The sequence below is a fragment of the Nycticebus coucang genome, chromosome 14, assembly GCF_027406575.1.
Source record: "Nycticebus coucang isolate mNycCou1 chromosome 14, mNycCou1.pri, whole genome shotgun sequence".
Taxonomy (NCBI): domain Eukaryota; kingdom Metazoa; phylum Chordata; class Mammalia; order Primates; family Lorisidae; genus Nycticebus; species Nycticebus coucang.
In genome coordinates this window covers 31156794-31181528 of record NC_069793.1, presented here as the reverse complement: position 1 = coordinate 31181528, position 24735 = coordinate 31156794, and the positions used below count along the sequence as shown (strand labels likewise).

General features: G+C 42.6%; 1 protein-coding gene across 2 annotated transcripts in view; it reads left to right on the top strand.

Moving 5' to 3' along the window:
- KIAA1549L (KIAA1549 like) overlaps positions 1-24735 on the top strand; it is a 353245-nt gene that overhangs the window by 301488 nt on the left and 27022 nt on the right. For both annotated transcript variants that reach the window (XM_053562897.1, XM_053562896.1), the window contains exon 17: positions 19777-20127. In XM_053562897.1, the coding sequence (XP_053418872.1) occupies positions 19777-20127 (351 nt within the window). The remainder of the gene's footprint in view (positions 1-19776; positions 20128-24735) is intronic.

Below are 24735 nucleotides of genomic sequence, written 5' to 3'. Positions count from 1 at the left end.
GCTCTCTTTAGCCAAGGGCAGTTGTGAGCAAGAGCCGATAGCTGAGGCTGGTGATTGGCAGTGTGCCCAGCAGTTAGGGGACTTTGTCTACCAGTCCCAGGCAGTATAGCTCCGAGTCCACTAGTTCCTTGCGATCCCATGCTCCTTGACCCACCTCTGACCCCCAAAACCCCGTGGTAGCCAGAGGCCAGTGGACAAGTGAAACTCCCCTTGGGAGTTGTTCTCCCTTTCATTTTCTCTGTAAAATTTACTGACTGCAGTGGAACCGTTGCAGCAAATTGTGCATTTAAGTTAATCTGACTTAACAATACACGCCCTGAAAGAAAAAGGAAAAAACAGTAATTGAAATAAAGCTAGAAAAACGGCTTTTACATATCCTCTGCTCACATTGTTCATTGCAGAATAACTCTCTCTTTTCCCCTATTCTATAAGGTTGTATACACAAGGCCAATATGGTGTGCTATACGGACAATTTAAGGGATTTTTCAAGGGTTTGACTACACAGTTTTACCTTCCTGCTGGGATTGGCATCTGAGCCCCGCATGTCAGTCCACTGTGCCTACCTGTGTGAGGCTTTGTGCAGAAGGGAAAGATGCATTAGTTCCAGTGCATACCAGGTGATTATAGGCAAGTGAGGGAGAAAGACAAGTACATGCAGCATGTGGTAGCAATGAACTTGGTGGGAGAAAGGAGTCTCCTCAAGGTCTGTTTCTTCCTGTCTGTCCCAGAGCTGCCTGGGTGAGTCCCCATTACTCACCATTGCTAGAGCTACCGGGCAGCTGCCTGGGAAATCCTCCTGAAACACACAGCCTTGTTTAAAATCCTCCAGAGCTCCCGACAGCTTTGGGGATAAGACTCAGAAGACTTAGACTCAGTCTGAGCTCCTAGCTCAGGACTCATCAGCTCTGCTAGCTCAGGGATGCCCTTGTAACTGACATATCACTCCTTAACCCACCACCTTGGCTCCAGCCCAAACATGTCAAGTGGGGTCACAGCTCCATGTCTTTAGACATGTTTTTTGTGCTTCCTGGAACACCCCTTCCCGCTTGCTCCATCCCGGCCAAAAACATGAGGCTCCAGAGTTCTTTTTATGGGGACCATCCTGTGCATTAGGTGATGCTGAGCAGCATCCCTGGCCTCTACCCACGAGCTGACAGAAGCCCCTCCCAGTTATGTCACCTAAAAATGTCTCCACACATTGCCAAATGTGCCTGTGAGGGCAGACCCACTCCAGTGAGGCCACCCGCATAGGGGATGCTTCCAGAGCATGGTTTGAACGTTGCCTCTCCCAGCATCTTTTCCCAACCCCCACGTCTGACTTGGAGCCCATGCTTTGTGTTGCAGTAGTGCCCAGGACTCCCCTCAATCGAAGCCCTTATTTGTTGGTTTACTTACATTATCTCCCCAGTCGACCCCTCAAGGACAGGAATCATGTTTTATGTATCCTTGAAACCTCAGCACTCACAATAGGAGCTGGCAGGTAGTAGATGCCATGTCTCTGTTAGTTGGGCAAATGAACAAACAAATATGTCAACAGAAAAGGTGACTCTGGAGCTGAGACTTGAAAATCTAGGTCATGTTTGTAGCTCTGAGCCATATGAATATTGGATTTGACTATCAAAAGTGTAGACAAATGTACATTGCTGTTTGGGATTCAGTCTGAATGGTCATTCTCAGTTAAAATGCTTTGCCTAAAAGTAACAGAAAACCCAACTTGACTCAAACCAGCCTAAAACATACAGGGACTGTGGTTTGGGGGGTGCTCTGCGTTATGCAGTGCTGTGCTCCCCTTTGTGTTGGCTTAATTCCATACTTGGCTTTCTTTGGTAAGAAATGGCTGCAGGGTCAAAGGCCTCACAACTACATCTGCACTGAGTGGTGCAGGAGAGAATTCCTCTCTTCCTTACCTTGAGATAAGGTTTATGGGTTGTCCTCTGATTAAACCACCATAGGTCAAGTACGCTTCCTGTATCAATTCCTGTAGGAATGGAGGGTGGGGGGTTACACTGATTTGCTTAACCCAGTCAGGCTTCATTGCCGGAGCTGGTCCAGAATTGGTCCCTCCCAGAGCCCCTGGCTGATCACAGGGAGAGGAGGGGTTGGATGCTGGATGCTAGACGCTGACCGTCACAGTGCCCACTACTTGCGAACACTGCAGCTGGGCCTTTGAAGGAGCAAACCCAGCATACTTCTCCGTGTTGCTCTTCCCTCCAGGCTCAGCCTGTCATCTTAGTTTGCCCTCCATAAAAGGAGTGGTCACCGTGGTGTCACACCAGTGACTACTCTTCAGTGTGGGCTTGGGAAGTCCAAGCCACAGTTAGAGGTTCGTGTTTTGGAGGCAGATAGAGTGACAGGTAGGGATTTTGTGCATCTGTCTGGTTTTTCTGAAGGAGCAGATCTGAGTGATGGTGGGGAGCGCCTCTTGTGTTAGGGAATAGTGCTGGCTCACAGGAAGGAGGCTCTCCCTCTTCTTGCTGCCTGCAGTACCAACCCAGCTAAGAAGGTGAGAAAAAGCAGGTAATGACTCACCTGGAAAGCAAATAAGCAAAGCAACCTCTTCCCATGAGAGAAAGCCAGGCTGAGTAGGTTGACTTTCAGGTTGGTTTTCTAAAAAGCTATTTTAATTAGTCAATGGGGGCTTATGTGTTGTTCTCTCGGCCAGTAGCACCTGGGGCTATGCTCATAACCTCTGGAGTTAGGCATCTCACTAGGTGCGTGAATGTGGGCTGCCTACTTCAGCTGTTCACACGTTAGATTACTCATCTGCAAAATGGGGTTGTAAATGGTACCTGCCTTATAGGGTTGTAAGAATAATAAATGAGTCAATGTAAAGCATGTCGGAAACAGGCAGCAAACCTCAGCTATTCTAACTGCCTGACGGATTCCAGGAGGGAGAGAGTGATACTCTTTTTTTCTCCTTTTTGTCCATTCTAGCACTCTAGACATCTCCGAACTGCTCTGAATTATGTCATGCACCAAAGGGAAGATTGTACTCCTCCAAGGGTGCCTTTCTCCAGCATCCTGGGAGTGGAGCTGGGCTGCGTAAAGGGTCCCCGAGACCTTGCCCAATGGCCTCAGCATGAGGCCATGCATCTAGAGGTGACCTCTGAGGTCGTACTCTTCCAAATACAGTGTAGATCAGTGGTTGCAACTCAAGGTAAATTGGGTCCTGTGACCTGCCCAGTGTTTGAATCTCCACTGCTGCATGGAAAGCAGCATGTTACAGGGAGAAAGACCAGAGGTTGCAGTTGGATCTTGAAACTCCCACTGCAGGAGGAAGCTGCTTTGCTTTGGGAGCAAGGAGTGAGGCTGAGAACATTGAAGCACTTTCTTTTGTTGACTGTTCTGTCTTCATAGTATCAGTGTAATTATAGGTCACCCTTTGAAAATTTAAAAAAAGAAAGAGACTGTCCCTCTTTGCTCAGAAGTCTATAAGAAACCCTATAATATCTTTTCTGCCCACCTGAAACACATCAACAGCTCACTGCCTTCATATCCTCCTAGCCTTGAATCATTGTGGGCCATCCATTGGAAGGCCATCAGAATGAAATTTGAATTTTGCTGAATTTTTAAAAAATTCCATTTGCCCCCCTTTGCAAAAGAGAAGTCATCAAACCATTATGTTGGAACCCCCCTGCCTGCACTGAGGGGTACCCATCTCATTTTATCATTATAGAAGCTTTTGAGTTGCAGGCTCAGCGGGAAATTGCTGCTGAGGTCTCTCTGCTTCTCTAGCATGATGGTCTTCTCCCCACAAGGTGAAGTAAGAACTCCCTGACATTTGCTTTTCTAAAAGAAGCAACTTTCTAAACATGTCTCTCCTTCCTCAGTGACAGGCAGCACTTTCAATGGGGCCGTATAGCCAGAGCAGCCATCAGCTGGAGACAAGGGGCACTGTTTCGTGTGGCCCATGGGACCCTGATTGGTGGAAAGGAAAACAGTCATGGAGCCAGATCGATTTTGTCATGGCCAGATGGCCTGGAAATTTATATTGCTAAAACCTCAACTTGGTCTTTGAACTTGTGCTATGAAGTTGCAGAGTATGTTCAGAATCTGTTCTCTTTGTGAGATGGAGCTGTGATTGGTGCTGAGCCAAAAAATCAGGGCTTTGAGGCAGGGAAAAGATCTTCAAATTTTTGTGTTCCAGAAATTAAGTGCAAGGGTGAGATAAAGTGATGCCATATATACTTGTGTGTCCTGGAAAGTATGGCTGTGTACTTTGGGGCTCACAACTCAAGGAATTCTAGAATAAATGGCCATAGGACGTCTTCATTACTTCTCTTCAGCACCATTCTAGATGGAGCTAATTCATTTCAGACACATAGAAATGTCCATTCCTGTTGAAGATTTTTTTTCTTTAAGACAGAGTCTACCTCTGCTGCCCAGGCTGGAATGCAGTGGTCTCATCATAGCTCACAGCAACCTCAAATTCCTGGACTCAAGTGATCATCCTGCCTCAGCCTCCCAAATAGCTGGGATTACAGGTGCATGCCACCATGCCCAGCTAATTTTGTCTGTTTTTTGTTAGATATGGGGTCTCACTCTTGCGCAGGCTGGTCTTAAACTCCTGGCCACAAGTGACCCTCTAGCCTTAGGCTCTCAAAGTGCCAGGATTATGGGCTTGAGCCCCCATGCCCAGCTTGTTGCAGACTTTTGAGAAGAAAATCTCCAGGCTTTTAAGATTAACTTATGCTTATCCAGTCACTGAGTATTTGTTAATATCCTACTATGTGCCCTTCTGGGATGTAGCAGGAAACAAGTCAAAAGCCCTGCTTTATATGCCGGTTTATAGATTTCGGTCATGAGAACAGGCAATAAACACCAAGTGCAAAGATGCAGGGCACAAGGTGAGGAGTGCTGTGGAGAGGCGCAGCACAGGCAAGTCCGTGCAGAGTGATAGGAGCTGCGCTCAGTAGTTTGGCCAGGGTAGCACTCTCTAGAGAGGTGACTTTTCAGCAAAGACCTAAAATGAGAGAGCCAGGCTTGCCTGTCCTCACAAGAAGGACATTCTGGGCAGAAGAGACAGCAAGTGAAAGGCCCCAGAGGAAGATCCACGCTTGGAGAGCTCAGAGAACATGAGGGAGACCCTGGTGGCACGAATCCTCTTCTTGGTAAAGGGTCTCAGCTTGGACTCCTTCCTCTTCTTCATTCCCACATCTAATCTATCAGCCAGTCCTGTCCATTCTCTTCCAAAATGTATCTTGAACGTACCCACATCTTCTTTGTCTAACGCCCACATCTAATCTATCAGCCACCCTGATCTAAGGCCCTGCCAACCCTTCATGCCTGGTTTACTGCAGGAGCCTCCTCACTGACCTCTCATAAATTCTAATCACATTTCTTCCCTACTTAACATTCTTCAGTAGTTTCCCATTGCCCTTTCAAAACAGTCCAACCTTCTTACCATGCCTTTTCGACCCACATGATCTGGCCTCTGCTTGCCCCTCCCGTCCCATCTCCTGACAATTCAGCCAGAAGGTCCGTGTATTAGTTTGCTAGGGCACAGTCTGGGTGGCTTAAAAAACACACATTTATTTTCTTGCAGTTCTGTAAGCCAGAAGTCCTAGATCAAGGTGTTGGCAGGGTGAGTTCCTTCCAAGGGCAGGAGAGAATGATCTGTTCCGGGCCTCTCTGTCCTTGGCTTGTATAGTATGTCCCAAAGGTTGCCATACCTAGGGAAAATGGGAAATTATAGCTAAAGGTACCTTTATTTACGAAATAGTCATTATAAAATTTTACAAAAAGGTACGTAACAAGGAGAGAATATTTTATAAATACTTTGTAAAATGTTGTAATGAATATTTTGTAAATAAAAGTCATTTAGCCACAGTTACCCATTTTCCCTATGTATGGTGACCTTTGAGACACCCTATAGGTGGCTTTGTCTTCTGTATCTTCACATGGTCTTCCCTTAGGCCATGTCTGTCCTAATTTCCTCTTCTTTTTTTTTTTTTTTTTTAATAATTGAGCATGCTATAGTTTATGTAAGAAAAGAGAAAAATAAGACGTGTATTTACGTTTTTTCTTTTTTTATTGTTAAATCATAGCTGTGTACATTAGTGCAATCAAGGGGTACAATGTGCTGGTTTCATATACAATCTGAAATATTCTCATCAAACTGTTCAACGTAGCCTTCATGGCATTTTCTTATTGTATGTAGACATTTGTATTCTGCCTTTAGTAAGTTTCACCTGTACCCATTCTAAGATGCACCGTAGGTGTGGCCCCACCCATAACCCTCCCTCCACCCTAACCTCCCCCCTCCCTTCCCCTTCCTTGGCCCTTTCCCCATAGTCTTGTGCTATAGTTGGGTTATAGCCTTCATATGAAAGCTATAATTTAGTTTCATAGTAGGGCTGAGTACATTGGATACTTTTTCTTCCATTCCTGAGATACTTTGCTAAAAAGAATATGTTCCAGCTCCATTCATGTAAACATGAAAGAGGTAAAGTCTCCATCTTTCTTTAAGGCTGCATAATATTCCATGGTATACATGTACCACAATTTGCTAGTCCATTCGTGAGTTGATGGGAACTTGGGCTTTTTCCATGACTTAGCAATTATGAATTGGGCTGCAATAAACATTATGGTACAGATGTCTTTGTTATATTGTGATTTTTGGTCTTCTGGGTATAAACCTAGTAAAGGAATTATAGGATCGAATGGCAGGTCTATTTTTAGGTCTCTAAGTATTCTCCAAACGTCCTTCCAGAAGGAACGTATTAGTGTGCGTTCCCACCAGCAGTGTAGAAGTGTTCCCGTTTCTCCACATCCATGCCAACATCTCTGGTTTTAGGATTTTATGTGGGCTACTCTTACTGGGGTTAGGTGATATCTCAAAATAGTTTTGATTTGCATTTCTCTGATGATTAAGGATGATGAGCTTTTTTTCATGTGTCTGTAGATCGATGCATCCGTCTTCTTTAGAGAAGTTTCTCTTCAAGTCCCTTGCCCACCCTGAGATGGGATCATGTGTTCTTTTCTTGCTAATACGTTTGAGTTCTCTGTGGATTCTGGTTATTAGACCTTTATTGGAGGTATAACCTGCAAATATTTTCTCCCATTCTGAGGGCTGTCTGCTTGCTTTACTTACTATGTTGTTGGCTGTGCAGAAGCTTTTTAGTTTGATCAGGTCCCAGTAGTGTATTTTTGATACTGCTTCAATTGCCTGGGGAGTCCTCCTCATAAAATATTCACCCAGGCAGATTCCTTCAAGAGTTTTCCCTGCACTTTCTTCAAGTATTTTTATAGTTTCATGTCTTAAGTTTAAATCTTTTATCCAGTGAGAGTCTATCTTAGTTAATGGTGAAAGGAGTGGGTCCAGTTTCAATCTTCTACAGGTTGCCAGCCAGTTCACCCAGCACCATTTGTTAAATAGGGAATCTTTTCCCCACTGGATGTTTTTAACTGGCTTGTCAAAGATCAAATAATGGTAAGTAGCTGGATTCATCTCTTGGTTCTCTATTCTGTTCCAGACATCTACTTCTCTGTTTTTGTGCCAGTACCATGCTGTTTTGATCACTGTCGATTTATAGTACAGTCTCGGGTCTGTAGCGTGATTCCTCCTGTTATGTTTTTATTGCTGAGTAATGTTTCGGCTTTGCTATTCGAAGTTTTTCCTGATTCCATATGAAACGAAGTATTATTTTTTCAAGATCTTTAAAATATGACAATGGAGCTTTAATAGGAATTGCATTAAAATTATATATTGCTTTGGGTAATAGACATTTTAACAATGTTGATTCTTCCCAGCCATGAGCATGGTATGTTTTTCCATTTGTTAACATCTTTAGCTATTTCTTTTCTTAAAGTTTCATAGTTCTCTTTGTAGAGATCTTTCACGTCCTTTGTTAGGTACTCCCAAATATTTCATCTTCTTTGGCACTACTGTGAAAGGAATAGAGTCCTTTACTGTTTTTTCAGCTTCGTTATTATTGGTATATATAAAGGCTACAGATTTATGGGTGTTGATTTTGTAGCCCGAGACATTGCTGTATTCCTTGATCACTTCTAAAAGTTTTGTAGTAGAATCCCTACATTTTCCAGATATACGATCATATGATCTGCGAAGAGTGAAAGTTTGATCTCTTCTGACGCTATGTGGATACCCTTGATCACCTTTTCTTCCCTAATTGCAATGGCTATAACTTCCATTACAATGTTAAAGAGCAATGGAGACAAAGGGCAACCTTGCCTGGTTCCTGATCAAAGTGGAAATGACTTCAATGTAACTCCATTCAATACGATATTAGCTGTGAGTTTGCTGTAGATGGCCTCTATTAGTTTAAGAAATGTCCCTTCTAAATGCAATCAGTGTAATCTGGCTTATTGTAGCCTCAATGAATCCCCAGCAATAAAAAATAAAGTAAAATAAAGAAATGTCCCTTCTATACCAATTTTCTTAAGTGTTCTGATCATGAAGGGATGCTGGATATTATCAAAAGCTTTTTCTGCATCGATTGAAAGAATCATATGGTCCTTATTTTTTAGTTTGTTTATGTGCTGAATTACATTTATAGATTTACGTATATTGAACTAGCCTTGACACCCTGGGATAAATCCCACTTAGTTGTGGTATATAATTTTTTTGATGTGTTGTTGGATTCTGTTTGTTAGGATCTTATTGAGTATTTTAGCATCAATATTCATTAGTGATATTGGTCTATAATTTTCTTTTCTTCTGTCTTTCCCTGGTTTGGGAATGAAGGTGATGTTTGCTTTGTAGAATGTGTTGGGTAATATTCCTTCTTTTTCTATATTTTGGAAGAGGTTTAGTAATATAGGTACTAGTTCTTCTTTAAAGGTTTGGTAGAATTCTGACATAAAGCCATCTGGCCCTGGGCTTTTCTTTTTAGGGAGATTTTGTATAGTTGATGGTATTTCAGAACTTGATATAGGCCTGTTTAACATTTCCACTTCATTCTGGCTATGTCTTGGTAGGTGGCATGCTTCCAGGTATTGGTCGATTTCTATCAGATTTTTATATTTCTGAGAGTAAAGTTTCTTGTAGTATTTGTTAAGAATTTTTTGAATTTCTGAGGGGTCTGTTGTTATTTCATCATTACCATTTCTGATTGATGAAATGAGAGATTTTACTCCTTTTTTCCTGGTTAGGTTGGCCAAAGGTTTCTCTATTTTATTGATCTTTTCCAAAAACCAACTTTTGGATTTATTGATCTGTTGTATAATTCTTTTGTTTTCCATTTCATTTAATTCTGCTCTAATTTTGGTTGTTTTCTTCTGCTGGGTTTGGGGTTGGAGTGTTCTTCCTTCTCCAGTTGCTTGAGATGTCCCATTAAGTTATTAACTTCCTCTCTTTCCATTTTCTTGAGGAAGGCTTGCAGTGCTATAAATTTCCCTCTTAGGACTGCCTTTGCAGTATCCCAGAGGTTCTGGTAATTCGTGTCTTGATTGTTGTTTTGTTCCAAAAATTTGGTGATTTCCTTCTTAATCTCGTCTATAAACCATCTATCCTTCAGCATAAGGTTGTTTAGCTTCCATGTTTTTGTATGGTTATGCAGGTTGCTGTTGTTATTGAGTTCAACTTTTATTCCATGATGATCTGAGAAGATTCAAGGAACAATTTCTATTTTTATAAATTTGCTGAGGTTAGATTTGTGGCCTAGGATGTGGTCGATTTTGGAGTATGTTCCATGGGCTGATGAGAAGAATGTGTATTTAGTTTTTTGGGGATGAAATGTTCTGTAGATGTGTGTTAAGTCCAGATGTTGAATGGTTAAGTTTAAATCTAAAATTTCTTTGCTTAGCTTCTTTTTGGAGGATCTATCCAGCACTGCTAAAGGGGTGTTGAAATCTCCAACTACTATGAAACTGGAGGAAATCAAGTTGCTCATGTCTGTTAGATTTTCTCTTATAAATTGAGGTGCGTTCTGGTTGGGTGCATAAATATTAATAATTGAAATCTCATCATATTGAGTATTACCTTTAACAAATATGAAGTGTCCATCCTTATCCTTCCTTATTTCAGTTGGTTTAAAGCCTATTGCATCTGTGAATAGGATTGCAACTCCGGCTTTTTTCTGCTTTTCATTTGCCTGGAGTATAGATGACCATCTCTTCACCTTGAGTCTATATTTGTCTTTTAATGTAAGATGTGATTCTTGTATGTAGCAGATATCTGGCTTGAGTTTTTGTATCCAGTCAGCCAACCTGTGCCTCTTTAGAGGACAATTTAAACCATTCACATTAATTGAGAATATTGATAAGACTTTCGAGAGTCCGATGGACATATTTAATCCTTTTGTGACTGTGGACGTTGGAATTTGATCAAAATTTTCTGGGTGGGTTTACTTTTGTGGTGGAGGATTACGCTGGTCTTTATGGAGGATAGGTCTGAGAATATCCTGGAGAGCTGGTTCAGTTATGGCAAATTTCTTCACCATGTGAATGTCATTGAAGTATTTAATTTCTCCATCATAAATGAAACTCAGTTTAGCTGGGTACAGGATCCTGGGTTGATAATTATTTTGTTTTAGGAGATTAAAAGTCAATGACCAACCTATTCTAGCTTGAAAGGTTTCAGCTGGGAGATCTGCAGTTATTCTAATATTTTTGCCCTTGTAGGTGATGGTTTTCTTTCATCTGGCTGCTTTCAGAATTTTCTCCTTTATGTTAACTTTAGTGAAGTTGATTATGATGTGTCTGGGGGATTTCTTATTTGGGTTGAGTCGTGCTGGAGTTCTGAAACTGTCTGCTATCTGAATTTCAGAATCTCTTGGCATGTCTGGAAAGTTCTCCTTCAGAATCTCATGGAGAAGAGAGTCTGTGCCTTGTGAAGCCACTTGGTCACTTTCGAGGATCCCTATAAGATGAATATTGATTTTCTTCGAATTATCCCAAAGCTCTCTGGGAGAGTGATCTGTTTTTGCCCTCCATTTGTCTTCTTCTTTGAGAGTTTGGGAGCATTGGAAAGCTTTGTCTTCAATGTCAGAAATCCTCTCTTCTGCTTGCTCCATTCTGTTACTGAGGGATTCTACTGTGTTTCTCAGATCTTCGAGGGCTGCAACTTCTTGTCTCAATGTGTCAAAATCTTTGGTCATTTGGTCTTTGAATTTGTTGAATTCTTGAGATATCTTTTGGGTTACTGCTTGGAATTCTAATTCGATCTTATTTGCTATCTAGATTCTGAATTCGATTTCTGACATCTCAGCTACTTGTTTATGCATGGGGTCTTGTGTTGTGTCTGCCCCATGGATCATTGGGGTAGTTGATCTACTCTGACTATTCATATTGCCGGAGTTTTTCTGTTGATTTCTCCTCATGATTGTTTTTCACTGTTGCCTCTGGCCATCCTCAGAGTTGGGAGGTGTCTCTCCAAGATTAGACCCCAGCAGGATCACTCTATTGTTGCTGGATCTTTGTAGGGAGTGACCCTGTGTAGTTCCTCTGGGGCTGCCCCAGCCAGGGAGTTCTGGTTGTGGAAGCAGCTCCAGAGTGTGACACACCCAGATTCAGCAACCGGGTGAGAGGTGGTGCGCACCATTCTGGGAGTGCCTGGCGCCCAGTGATTTTGGCACAGAGAGCCCAAGGCTCCAGCAGTCTCTGGCCAGGAGAAGGGGTCTGGGTAGAGGCAGGGAGGGCTCCAGAGGGCATGCAGCTACCCGAGTCCCTGGCCAGAGGAGCGGGCCGGTGTGGAGGCAGGAAGGGTACAGGAGGGAGGACGCAGGGTTGCGCGGCTCCCACAGTTCCTGGTCAGATCATGCAGAGGCCCAGCAGGTGCGTGTTGCAGGTCAGGGGTCGCGGCGCAGCTCTCATGGAGGTCCTTGTGGTGCCAAGCCCAGGAGTTTGAGGTTGCTCTGAGCTGTGATGCCACAACACTCTACCAAGGGCAACAGCCCGAGGCTCCAGTGTGCCAAAACCGGTCTCACTTTGCCCCTGAGGGTTAAGGCTGTAAGTCAGCTCAGTCCCCGCCTTTAGGCTGCTCAGTCACTAGGTTACTAGCTCCCGCCTGATCCTTGGTCTGCGTCCCTGAGGGCGGAGCTTGCCAGGACAGTTCTCTCACAATGGCTCCCTGTGGCCCACAGCCGAACACTATCAGCTCTGTCTGGCTCAGCGGCTCAGTCTGGGTCCCTAGGCAATGCCCAGAGTTCTCCGCACTCCTTCTCAAGTTCTCCCCAAAGGCAGTTCAACTGAGTGCCAAGTCCAAAAACACTGAAACAGTTCACATGTAAGGCCTTTCCCGTTTGCAGTCTCATTGCTGCTTATACTTATGGCTGCTGGCGAGATTAGGTCAATTGAACACATGCAACACTTGGCAGTTTTCCACTGTTTTTGTCCTCCTCTTGAGGTCCAGAAGTCTCTTGCTGACTCCCTGTATCCTCAAGGGGATGATTATAGGCAGATCCTACCAGCCAGAGATGCCTGGAGTCTTATCTCCCCAGACTCACCGTGCTCTGTTGCAGGGAGGCTGTTACTCTGCCGCCATCTTGGTTTGTCCCCCCAAATTTCCTCTTTTTAGGAGGACATTAATCAAAGTGTGGTTTAGGGGCCCACTGTAAGGACCTCATTTTAACTCAGTTACATCTGTAAAGACCCTCTCTCCAAATATACAGTCACATTCTGAGATACTGGGAGTTAGGACTTTAACATATAAATTTTGAGGGGGACACAATTTATCCCATAGTGATTCTCTTTCTCGAGTACCATAAGCTCTTTCCACCTCAGGACTTTTTCATAAGCTTATTGATGATAGTCACATGGCCAACCCCTTCTCTTCCTTCAGAGCTCAGAAAATGTCACCTCCTCTTAGAAGCCTTCCCTGACCATCCCCATCGAGCTAGCTATGTTGCCCCAACCCATGTTTCTTTCATTACAGCAAAATCAATATATGATAAAATGGACAGATCATTAGTGTACAATTTGATGAAATGTGTATACCCTTGTAACTTTCAGCTCAATCAAAACACAGGACATTTTTATCACCCCCAGAAATTCCTCACTGTTCCTTTCAGTCAGTCTTCACTTGCCCCCCATAGATAACCACTTCTCTGATACCTATGACCCTAATAGGTTTGCCTGTCCTTGAACTTCCTATAAATGGAATGATTTAGCTGTGCTTTTTTGTGTCCAACGTTTTTCACTCAAGAATCATCCATGTTGTTGCAGCTATCAGTGGTTTATTCTTCTTTGTTATTGAGTACTCTTCCACTGTAGAAGTATACTACTACTTACTTATTCATCATTAGTGTTGAACATTTGGGTTGTTTTCAGTTTAGAACTAATATGGGAAAGAAACTATTTTTATACTAGTATTTTGTGAACATCTGTTTATTTTTCTTGGATAAGTATGTAGGAGTAGAATTTCTGGGTCCTGGGGTGGGTATATGTTTAACTTTTTAAGAAACTGTAGTCAGATTTTCAAAGTATATGCGCTTTTTCCCCTCCCACCAGAGAAGTATGATAGATCTGATTCTACAGTTCAACCTCACCAACATTCCTTGATCTGAATTTTTTTTTTATTTTAGCCATTCCACTAAAAATGAAATGATTTCCCTTTTATTGCTAATGATGCTGAGCACCTTTCCCCATGTTTATTGGACATTTATGTATCTTCTTTTGTGAAGGTGTCTTTTCAAGCCCTTCGCCCAATTTTTAAGCAGAGTTGTTGACCTTTGTGTTATTCATTTTTAGGAATGATTTATATAGTCTGGATATAAAATCTTAATATTTTCTCCTGGTTAATAGCTCCTCTTTTCATTAGTTGTCTGATAAGACACTCATTTTAATTTTGATTATCACCTAAAACTGCAGAATGTGCCCAGGACGAGGGAGTAGGACTAAGTTGTGTTGGAATATTTTTTTAGAAAGAAGATACTTAGGGTTCCCAGTAGGGCTTCCCATGGTGTCTCAAAGAGAAGCTAAAGTCACATGGGTACTTAGCCACTCATGGACCATCCTTGATACGTGGGACTGGTTTGCTCTTTTGAAAACAATGCTTTTGAAAAAACTGCAGATGCTGCTTTATCCAGAGCCACCCATGTGTTCAGGTGTGGAGAAGGAATGGATTTAATTTCTTCTGAATTCTTCACCTTTCCTGCTGAGTTATGATACACCATAACCCTCTAAAACCTTAAATATGTGTGTATCCTCTAACCCAGTAATTCTATTGCTAGAAATTTAACCTAAGGATAAATTCATGATAACATGCAAAGTTCTAATCACAAGGATACTTATTCCAGATTTATGTATATAGTAAGATATTAGATACCACTTAAAATAGTGGACTGTTAAATATACAGTAGTCTAAAACCTCCATATATTAGAGTGCTATCGTGTCATTAAAGTTATTCCTGCTATGTCAACTAATGAGATGAAAATGTGTCAAATATTCTATGAACCAAGTGTATGGTGCCCCATGATCATATTGATGTACACAGCTATGATTTAATTAAAAAAATAAAGTTATTCCCTATAAATGCATGTATTTTTGGCAGACATTTACTTATAATATTGTTGGATTAAAAGGTTTCACAGATATCATATAATATAATTTTTAAAAATTTTACATGTGTATATATATGCGTATATGTACATAGGTACATGTGTCTGTTCTGTTTATAAAATCATGACCCAGACAATTTGGTTTAAGAAAGTATCTAAGTCTAAAGAACAAAGCTAACAAAAGTCATTTTAAAATACCACTACTCCCTTACTTATACTTTTCATATATGGGAGGGCACATGTATCATGCCCAGTAATACTATTTAAATATCCTCATTTCCTCTCCCATTCACATGCCGTAGCTGCTTCTGCACCTCTCAAAAATCCCTCCACAAAATCCTGCAGCCCACACCCCTCCTGCTTCTCACTGCCCATCCTCACTCCTTAGGCTCCATCTCACACACACACACACACACACACAGTCTATGAGGCAAAGGGTGGGCCTTCCTTGGAAGGGGAGGAGAGGGGAAACCAGCGCCAACACTCTCATAATGGCCTGGGGTGGGAGGAGAGTGTGGGCAAAGCTCCCGCCTTCCTAATCTGCATCCTATTTCCTATGCATAGAGAACATCCAGAAGGACGGGCACAAGGGGCAAAAATGTTAAACTGTAGTTACTTCTGGCTGTAGGATTAGAGTAGATTTTAATGCACTTCCTTTTGCTTATCTGTGCTTGCTAATTTCCTACCATGAACAGACATTCCTTGATTAATTATTTTAGAATTTTTACTGAAGTCTATCTTAACTTATAAAAATAGCTTTTTAAAAAATAGCTCCATGAAGTCAGAGAAACAACTATGGTACTTTCCAAGTTAAAGAGGTTTAAAAATATATTCTCTGTCCCAGATATGGCCCCGACGTTGTACCCAAGCCAATCATCAGCCAACACTGGGCAGTTTGTCTGTGTTCCTCTCTCTCACTTTCTGTCAAATAAAAGCAAAAGACATTTTCAGAAATATGCAAGTGAGGAGAAGGGCTCAGGGCAAGTTAAGCTGCACACGTGGTATCCCTTGTCTGAAAATGGGCACAACTGCAGGGCCCCGAGAGGCTAAGTGAGGTAACCCACATGGAAAAGCTAGTCCAGGGCAGGTGCTTCACAGGTCCTCACGTAGATTTGAGAGCACCTGCTTTGTTAAGGTCTTTCACTTAGGCAATTATTAGCTTCAGCTGTGAGCTGGGATCTGGATTGGGAGGTATCAATACGATAATTAATAACATACTCAACCCTCAAGGATCACCTAGTCTAGGGGAGGAGGCAACTTGTTCTGCAAACTTGTTGTCACAACAACAATTTCAGCTATCATTTATCAAATACTTACGTGCCAGACATTCTTCTAAGAGTTTTATATTTATATATTGATGTTTCCATCCCTACAGTAATCTATGAGGTAGATGATTTCCATGATTATTTTATCTTCTGTTCTCCTGATCACAGAAATCTATCTGACCCTCTGTCAGAGCCCACAAGTGTGGTATAGTAATGGGTCAGTTTATATGTGTACAGTGAATTAGAGCTTGACTGCTGGAATCAAACTTTCTGGGTTTAAATCCCAGCTCCACCAGTTATGGACAACATCTTTGTTCAGTGCCTCATTGGTAAAAGGAAAATAATCATTATTGTTACCTTATAGGTTATTGAAAGGATGGAAAGAGTCAGTATGGGTAAAGCACTTAGAACAGTGCCTCGCATGTAAGCTATCAACAAATGTTAGCTGCTATTGTTGTTGTTGCTGTGGTTGTTGTTTGTCTCTTCCTGTAGACTGGGACCCCCTTTGAGACCTGGGTACTATTTATTGTTGTACGCACAAGCCCCAATCCAGGGCATGCTACAGGGTTGAAACCAGCAATTATCAGTTAAGCTAAAGAACAAACTTATCTTTGTTCATATGTTGTAGAGGATGGAGAGATATTTCCCTACATGAGTAGATATCAGAGTCCCCCAAGGATGATGATAATAGGAAGACAATGGCACCTCCTAGGGCAGATAAAGTCCAAGAAACAGTAACAGATCTACCCCAGGGCTCTTGGGGCAGTGGGAGGGTAGACAGACGTGGCTATGTAAGGCGCAACAATATAGCTAGAAATGCACAGCACAGCTTGGAGGTGGGAAAAATCATAGTTTAGCGCACCCCAGTGCCATGAATTTCTTTCCTGGGTATAGTTTAACATTAAGCATCCTTTATGAATTAGAGAGACTTGGAATATAGAAAGGGCTGTATGGGGGTAGCAATCAGCATTGACAGGAAATTCATGCGAGAGGCAGTGCGGTGCTTGCAGGTGCTCAGGACAGGAGCTGAGAGCTCAAGGTTCTGCCACTGTCTGCCACTTTGAGTAAGTAACTCAACAACTCTGGCCTCAACTTCCATATCTGTAAAATAGAGCTTGAATTAAATAGTCTCCGATAATCCTTTCAGTCTTTGAAATTCAGTTCAGAATATTCTATGTACTGTGAAATTTCTATCAGGAGTTTCATTCACTCCTAGAAGACATTACCAGGCAAAATCTCAACAGGCAACTCTACCAGCCTTCAGGGAACACATGTTCCAGACAGTGACCTCAAGCCTTTCCCTGAAGAGCCCCCATAGGTCTCCTAACCCAGGGTTGGGAGTTTGCACTCAGGCCTGAAATGCCTTTGAGTGCTTGCTTATTATCACAAAGGTAAATTTACATCCTGCACCATAATCTAGCCTTGTTTGTTTTAATATAAAAATAGAAATAGTACAGCATTTAAAATTACTTAACTATTGGCGGCGCCTGTGGCTCAGTGAGTAGGGTGCCAGCCCCATACCAAGGGTGGCGGGTTCAAACCTGGCCCCGGCCAAACTGCAACAAAAAAATAGCCGGGTGTTGTGGTGGGTGCCTGTAGTCGCAGCTACTCAGTAGGCTGGGGCAAGAGAATCGCGTAAGCCCAAGAATTTGAGGTTGCTGTGAGCTGTGATGTCACAGCACTCTATCAAGGGTGACAAAGCAAGACTCTTGTCTCTAAAAAAAAAAATTACTTACTATTGATGTTTATTGATAAGTCTACACTTGAAGGCTAATAGAGAACCTCACTTTAGACATTAAACTGCATAGCTAAATCCTAACCCTGGATGATAAGATTATAGGAAATATCCATTTTGCGGGGTACTTTCTGTATTTTTGCTTTCTTCTCTGAAGAGGATGTATTGATTTAATGCTAAAGAAAAGCAAATACATTTTTAAAAATATTAAATATAACATAGATCTGACCCTGATGTACAGTATTTAAGGAGAGAAGGACTTTATGTTTTCTTTTTTTGTGAGACAGTCTCACATTGTTGCCTTTGGTAGAGTACTGTGGCATCATAGCTCACAGCAACCTCAAACACTTGGGCTTGAACAGTCCTCTTGCCTTGGCCTCCCAAGTAGCTGGGACTACAGGCAGCTGCCACAACGCCCAGCTATTTTTAGAGACAGGTCTTTCTCTTCTTCAGGCTGGTCTCGAACTCCTGAGCTCAGCCAGGTCTCGAATACCTGAGCTCAGGCAATCCACCTACCTTGGCCTCCCAAAGTGCTAGGATTATGGGTGTGAGCCACCATGCCCAGTGGACTTCCCTTTATGTATGAGTTTCTTGACGCCATTTTCCTACTGTGCTTATTTCTTTTTTTTTTCAATCTATTTTTATTGTTTTCAAATTAATAGGAGGGTACAAATTTTTAGTTTACAATGTTCTCACTTCCAAGGCAAAGTTCAAGTAATAGAAGAGCCCTTTGCCCAAGGGGTGTACTGAACACCCTCTCATTGTGCACATTAGGTGAGATCCTGCCAAATGCCCTCCCTCCTCCCTCCTCCCTCCAGCCGCCCTCTGCCCCATACATCTAGGTGCTTTATATTAGTAATTATATGAGAAATACTTGCAGTTGTATAAATAAAAGTAGTGATGATTATGATGATGGCAGCAACTGTAATTATTGTGTTTTTACCTGCGCTACTGTTCTAAAATCTCTACATGTGCATTTATTTAATCCTTACAAAACCCTTTCAGGCAGTATTATCCTCATTTCACAGATGAGAAAATTGAAACATTGAAAAGTTAAAGTAACTTTCTTGGTTGGAATGTCTTTAACCCAGTCTTTTATCTTTTCTGTGCACCTTTTAAGTTCAGCTTGTTGTGGCAATGCAGCAACCTGCCAGTGTCACCTTAGCAGTCTCTCATCTCTTATCTGTACATTCTTGCAGGCTGAGACTTGCGCATATGCCAGACTGGTGGAAGTAGCTCCCACAGTCTCCCACCTAACAGTGGCAGAGAAGCCTCCGAGCAAAAGCAGACGCTTACTTAGCAAGCATTCGTTAGCAGGCGAGCATAAGGTGTCCAGACAGCCTGCTTAGGAAGCTGATGAAGCCCTGGCTCTAAAACTAGGACTGAAGCTGCAGTCCTGGCTCTTTACTAGGACTGAAGCTGCTCCCTAAATGAAAGGTTTGATGGAGAAAGGCAGAGGAACATTCTAGATCAGTGGATCTCAAACTTGAGCAGGCATTAGAATCTCATGGAAGGGTTATTAAAACAGATTGCTGGTTCCCACACCCAGAACTTCTGGTGGAGTGTGCACCGCACTTGGAGATCAGCCATCTACATAGAAGCAGGATTTTGTTACTCTCTCTGGTAACTGGCATCAGGCAGCCAGCAATTCCCTAATCAATGGCTGGACACAGGACCACTTAGAGAGTTAGTCTAGCAGGCATGTCCAGCCTACGGCCTCTGGGCCACATGAGGACATTATTATGTGAGGACTTTTTTGCTTATCTGTGGTTATCAGATATCACAAAAATTATGTGTGGCCCTTTTTGTTGTTGTTGTTCATCAGCTTACTTTAGTGTTCTCATAGTTAATGTATGGCCCCAGACAGCTCTTCTTCTTCCACTGTGGCACAGAGAAGCCAAAAGGTTGGCCACCCCTGGCTCTAGAGCACCATCCCTCTGGGTGTAGGCTACAGCACACTTACAGATTATTATACCCACAGGCGTAAGGGTGATGAATGTCTCTAAAAGATTTTAGAAAATGCCATTAATGTCATTAATGAAAACCATTTCTCGTGACTACTCTGCTAATTAGCCAAGCCTGTGTCATTGGTTCAACTGTAGACAACTGAGTGCACCACAATGGCTGGAGGATGGCCCTCGTGATGGAATGCCCGCTGACTACCCCTGTAGTGTGACTTCCTACAAGTGGCCTGTAGGAATTAGCACAGATGCCTAGTAACACCTGTCCAGAGTGAACATTTTAGAGTAATTACAGACCACCTTAATGGGAAGGAAAGTTAATTAACAGATCACTGGGCTTTGTTTCATCCCACAGACTGAGCCTGAAATCATAGAGGAAACCAACATTGACAGAGTGCACGAGCCCCGGGGCTATACCAGGTCTCGGCAGGTGAAAGGCCACTCAGAGACGTCCACGCTGAGCTCCCAGCCCTCCATCGACGAGGTCAGGCAGCAGATGCACATGCTGCTGGAGGAGGCCTTCAGCCTGGCGTCCGCGGGCCACGCGGGCCAGAACAGGCACCAGGAAGCCTACGGCTCAGCCCAGCACCTGCCCTACTCGGAGGTGGTGACCAGCGCTCCCGGGACCATGACGCGACCCAGGGCTGGAGTGCAGTGGGTGCCGACCTACCGCCCAGAAATGTATCAGTACAGTCTGCCCCGGCCGGTAAGTCATTTTTAACCCAAGTCATCTGTCCCACCCACTTATAGGGCCTTATAGTGATAAGCTACTTTGGGATTTGGAGATGAACTTGGCTGGCCTCTCATCCTGTCTCCTCCCATGATCTAAAGCAGGTGTCCTCAAACTTTTTAAACAGGGGGCCAATTCACTGTCCCTCAGACCGTTGGAGGGCCAGACTATAGTTTAAAAAAAAAAAAACTATGAACAAATTCCTATGCACACTGCACATATCTTATGTTGAAGTAAAAAAACAAAACAGGAACAAATACAATCACACTGCCTCATGTGGCTCGCAGGCCGCAGTTTGAGGACCCCTGATCTAAAGCCTAAGCCTTTTACTCCTAGTGGGCAAAGCACACAAGAAGCCCTGTGAACAGCCATAATTACCCTTCGGAATGAATTTCCTTTCCTATTTAATATATTTTAGTGGCTCGGTGCCTGTAGTTCAGTGGTTAGGGCACCAGCCACATACACCGAGGCTGATGGGTTGAAACCCGGCCGAGGGCCTGCTAAACAATAATGACAACTATAGCAAGAAAATAGCTGGGCATTGTGGCGGGTGCCTATAGTCTCAGCTACTTGGGAGGCGGAGGCAAGAGAATCACTTAAGTCCAAGAGTTTGAGGTTGCTGTGAGTTGTGACACCACGGCACTTTACCAAGGGCTACATAGCGAGACTCTGTCTCCTATATATATATATATATATATATTTTTTTTTTTTAATAGATTTCCTTTTCTACTATCCCTTCTGTAAAAGACTAACTTAATTCTTTATGCACTGGTGATTTTCTGTCCTCTCAAGTGCGAAACCGATTTTAAATGTTAAAAGGCATGGCAGAGCCACGTGTTAAGGAGTTGTGTAGCCTGGTGGTTAGAAGCATAGGCTTTGAGCCAGGTGGCTTGACTCCGAATCCCAACTCTGCCACATGAAGGCTGTCAGAATCAGAATAGAGTCACTCGTATTCATAAAAAAATTTAAAAAAAAAAAGATTTTTTTTTAAACTTGATAGATCTGGGGAAAGTCATGAAGGGAGGGTTTTCACACATAAAGGCCTAATAACAAGGGCTATCAGAAAAGACTCTGCAGAAGTTACAACCTTGCATAAAAGCCATTGTAACCTTACACAAAAAAATACTTCTGTGAGAACATCTGCCTAGCAACTGCCTTCCAACCTTGGACTGGTGCCACCCTTGTTATTGATCCTTTTAGCCAAGGATAATTATCTCAAAACAATTACTCCTCCTCATTTTCCCTTTAAAAACAATGTCTTTCTTTATCTCCCTGAATATGCAGAGTTTACCATGAATATGCAGAGTTTACCATGGCATGTGTATTCCAGTTACAATGCCTATTAATGAAAAAATATAATTTTTTAGGGGAACCGCCCTCTCCCTCTCTCTCTCTTTCTTCCCTCTGTTATTTAAGTTGACAGACACTGGCTTTATAACTTGAGGAAGTTACCTAAATTCTCCATAGGTGAAAATAAGTAAGAAAAATAGCCTCCTCCCCAGAGTTGTTGTAAAGGTTAAATGAGTTTATGCATATTGGGTACTAGAATGCCAGGTACATGGTCCATGCCATGGAAATACAGTCATGATCGTTTCATTAAGTAGTAATTGCACATCCATATCAGAGAAAGCATTCAATGACTAAAAGCTCCCATGATTTACATAACAGTTTTAATTGGCTTGCGTTTCTCTCATCACTATAGCCTGTAATTGACAATGCTTTGTGCATGTACAGATGCCAGATTCTGAGAATCTGGGATGAGATCTGGTTTTTAGAGAGAAAAGCATAGACAACCAGGACAAGTCTTTCAAGCAGTGACAACCAGGAGGATGTGACAGCCCATATTCACTATACCTCACTTTGCAAAACCATTTTAAAAATTCATCTGTGGAATGTATGATCACTTAGGTGGTTCTGTTTGTTACAATTGAGGGTTGGCAATTGTGCCAAAAGGGCAAAAACATTCCCTCCCCTCCCTCTCTTTGTGTGTGTATATGTATAAATATGTGTACATATATATATTTTTAAATGAAGCCACCTAAAATGGAAAAATACTGAGAAGTAACACAACAAAGATATGAGCCATCAAACCAGAACAATATTAAAGACAATTCTTTTGTTATTAAAGTTTCCTTCTTTGCCAGTAACACATGCGGTCCCTATTTTCATGATAGCAGAAAATAGCTAACAATACACAATAGAAGTGATAATTTTTAACCCAAGCTCTTGCACAGCTCCCCATGCTATGATAATGTAGAAACGAATAGAAAAGGTGGCAATTTAGAATGATAACTGTGATTACTTTTCGTCTTCTGAAAAGGAAGCTCTTGGAGCTCTGCTGGGGGATAATTGGAATCTGGTGGCTTAAATGCACTAGACCAGGCCAGTGGCATTTATATCATGGAAAAGGTTATTGGTGGCAGCTTAGGATTTCTGCACTGCAGTTGAGGAGTCTCTTGATCATATTTTACCCCTTGAATCTGTGAAGAAACTGGGCTCAACACCTAATGACCAATAATGCATTTTGCTAGGCGCCATATGGATCTGTGCCGAGGAGAATGAAAACATCCTACTCCCTTCCCATCTTCCCCTTGGTGACAGAGTAAGGAAGGGATTTTGAAAAAGGCAACAAGGCTAAACTGTCTTTCCCACTAGTCTCCTTACCGATGGAATTAACATTATTAATTATTAATAATGATCACAACAGTTGACATCTGTTGAACTCCCATTGTTTCTTGGACTCCAAGCTAAGTGCTATATGGACATGATCTCTTCTAATCCAACAACCCCCTGTAAGATGGGAGGATCACATAAGCACAGAAGTTTGAGACCAGCCTGGGTAAGAACATAGCAAGACCCTGTCTCTACAAAAAATTTTTCTTTAATTAGTGGGGCTTGGTGGCATGTACCTGTGGGCCCAGTTATTTGGGAGGCTGAGGCAGTAGGATCACCTGAACCCAGGAGTTTAAGGTTGCTGTGAGCTAGGCTGACACCATAGCACTCTAGCCTGGGCAACAGAATGAGACTCTGTCTCAAAAAAAAAAAAAAAAAAAAAAAAAATATATATATATATATATATATACACACACACATACACATACATGTATGTATGTATGTATGTATACACACACAATTACCCAAAGTGAGGGAATAATAAATTTAACCATCTTAAATTATTAAAGACACTTATCCAATTTATACAGTTATAAATGGCAAAAATGGATTAGAACCTAGAGCCTAGAGCTGCCTCTCTTTTCATCCCCTGGCCAAAGTGAGTTCTAGGGATGTCCTCCAGGTTCTGATGAGAACTCAAATATCCAGAACTTTGGAGTATAATCTTCCCATATGGAGGCTTACCCAGTTTAAGGACATTTTGTCCTGTGGTGTCATTGCCAGAGTAAGGGAGATATCTCCATTAGAATGAAGGGCAGTGCCTGTGGCTCAGTGAGTAGGGCGCTGGCCCCATATACCAAGGGTGGCAGGTTCAAACCTGGCCCCGGCGAACTGCAACAGAAAAATAGCCGGGCGTTGTGGTGGGTGCCTGTAGTCCCAGCTACTCGGGAGGCTGAGGCAAGAGAATCGCCTAAGTCCAGGAGTTGGAGGTTGCTGTGAGCTGTGATGCCACGGCACTCTACCGAGGGCCATAAAGTGAGACTCTGTCTCTACAAAAAAAAAAAAAAAAGGGAATTTTAATAGTCTTTTTTCCCCCCTAAAAACAAATGTACACCGTCCCCACACACAACCTTTATTAAATAATGAACTATCCAGACATATCAGGTATGCATCTGCCACAATACTTGGGTTTCTTGAATGTCATATTTCTTGTGCTTCTCCAAATCAAATTTGTTATCTGTTCTGAGCTTCTGCTTATCTGGGTGGGTGGGATATATTCAGTGCCCTTATTTTGGGACTCTGCCTGCATCTGGTTGTGCAGAAGACATTGGTGGTTTGATGAAGTTAGAACACTGGGAAAGGATCTTCACTAGGCCTTGTCCATGGTGCACTGTCAGATTTGGTATGGGGCTCTTTGCCTTTGGACTACCCTAGATATGTCCCCTAAAAACCATCTGAGTACCCAACATCTGGCATATGCACACCTTCTAAACCTAGAAAAATCATTACAGTGAGTAAACCCCACAGCTTATTCAGGATGGCTACATGGGAAGGGAGAGAAGGAAGGTAGAAAAGAAAGTATGGAGCATACTGATCTCAGCCCACAAACTCAGGTGTATAAGAAGAGTAACTATGTGTTTCTGCATTCTTCTCTATGTGCCAAAAGCTCAGTCTCATTTTAGGCTCTTCCTCCCTATTTTCTGGAGATCTACGTTGTAGGAGGTGGGGAGAAGGCTGCAGTATCTGGTCCCAGTTTGACCTCAGCTAACCACTCTGGCTGGCATCCCTAAGAAGCCCTTGTCCCCATGTGGTCTCTGGTCAGCAGTCCAGGCAGAGCACAGCTGTATCCTGGTCCTCCAGCTCACAAACTCTCTGCTTACCTCTCCTGCCCTTCCTCCGTGCTTGGGTGGGCTTGAGGCCCTGGTCTCTCTCTGTCTCTTGCTCTCTTATTCTCTGAGTTCTCTCTCTGTC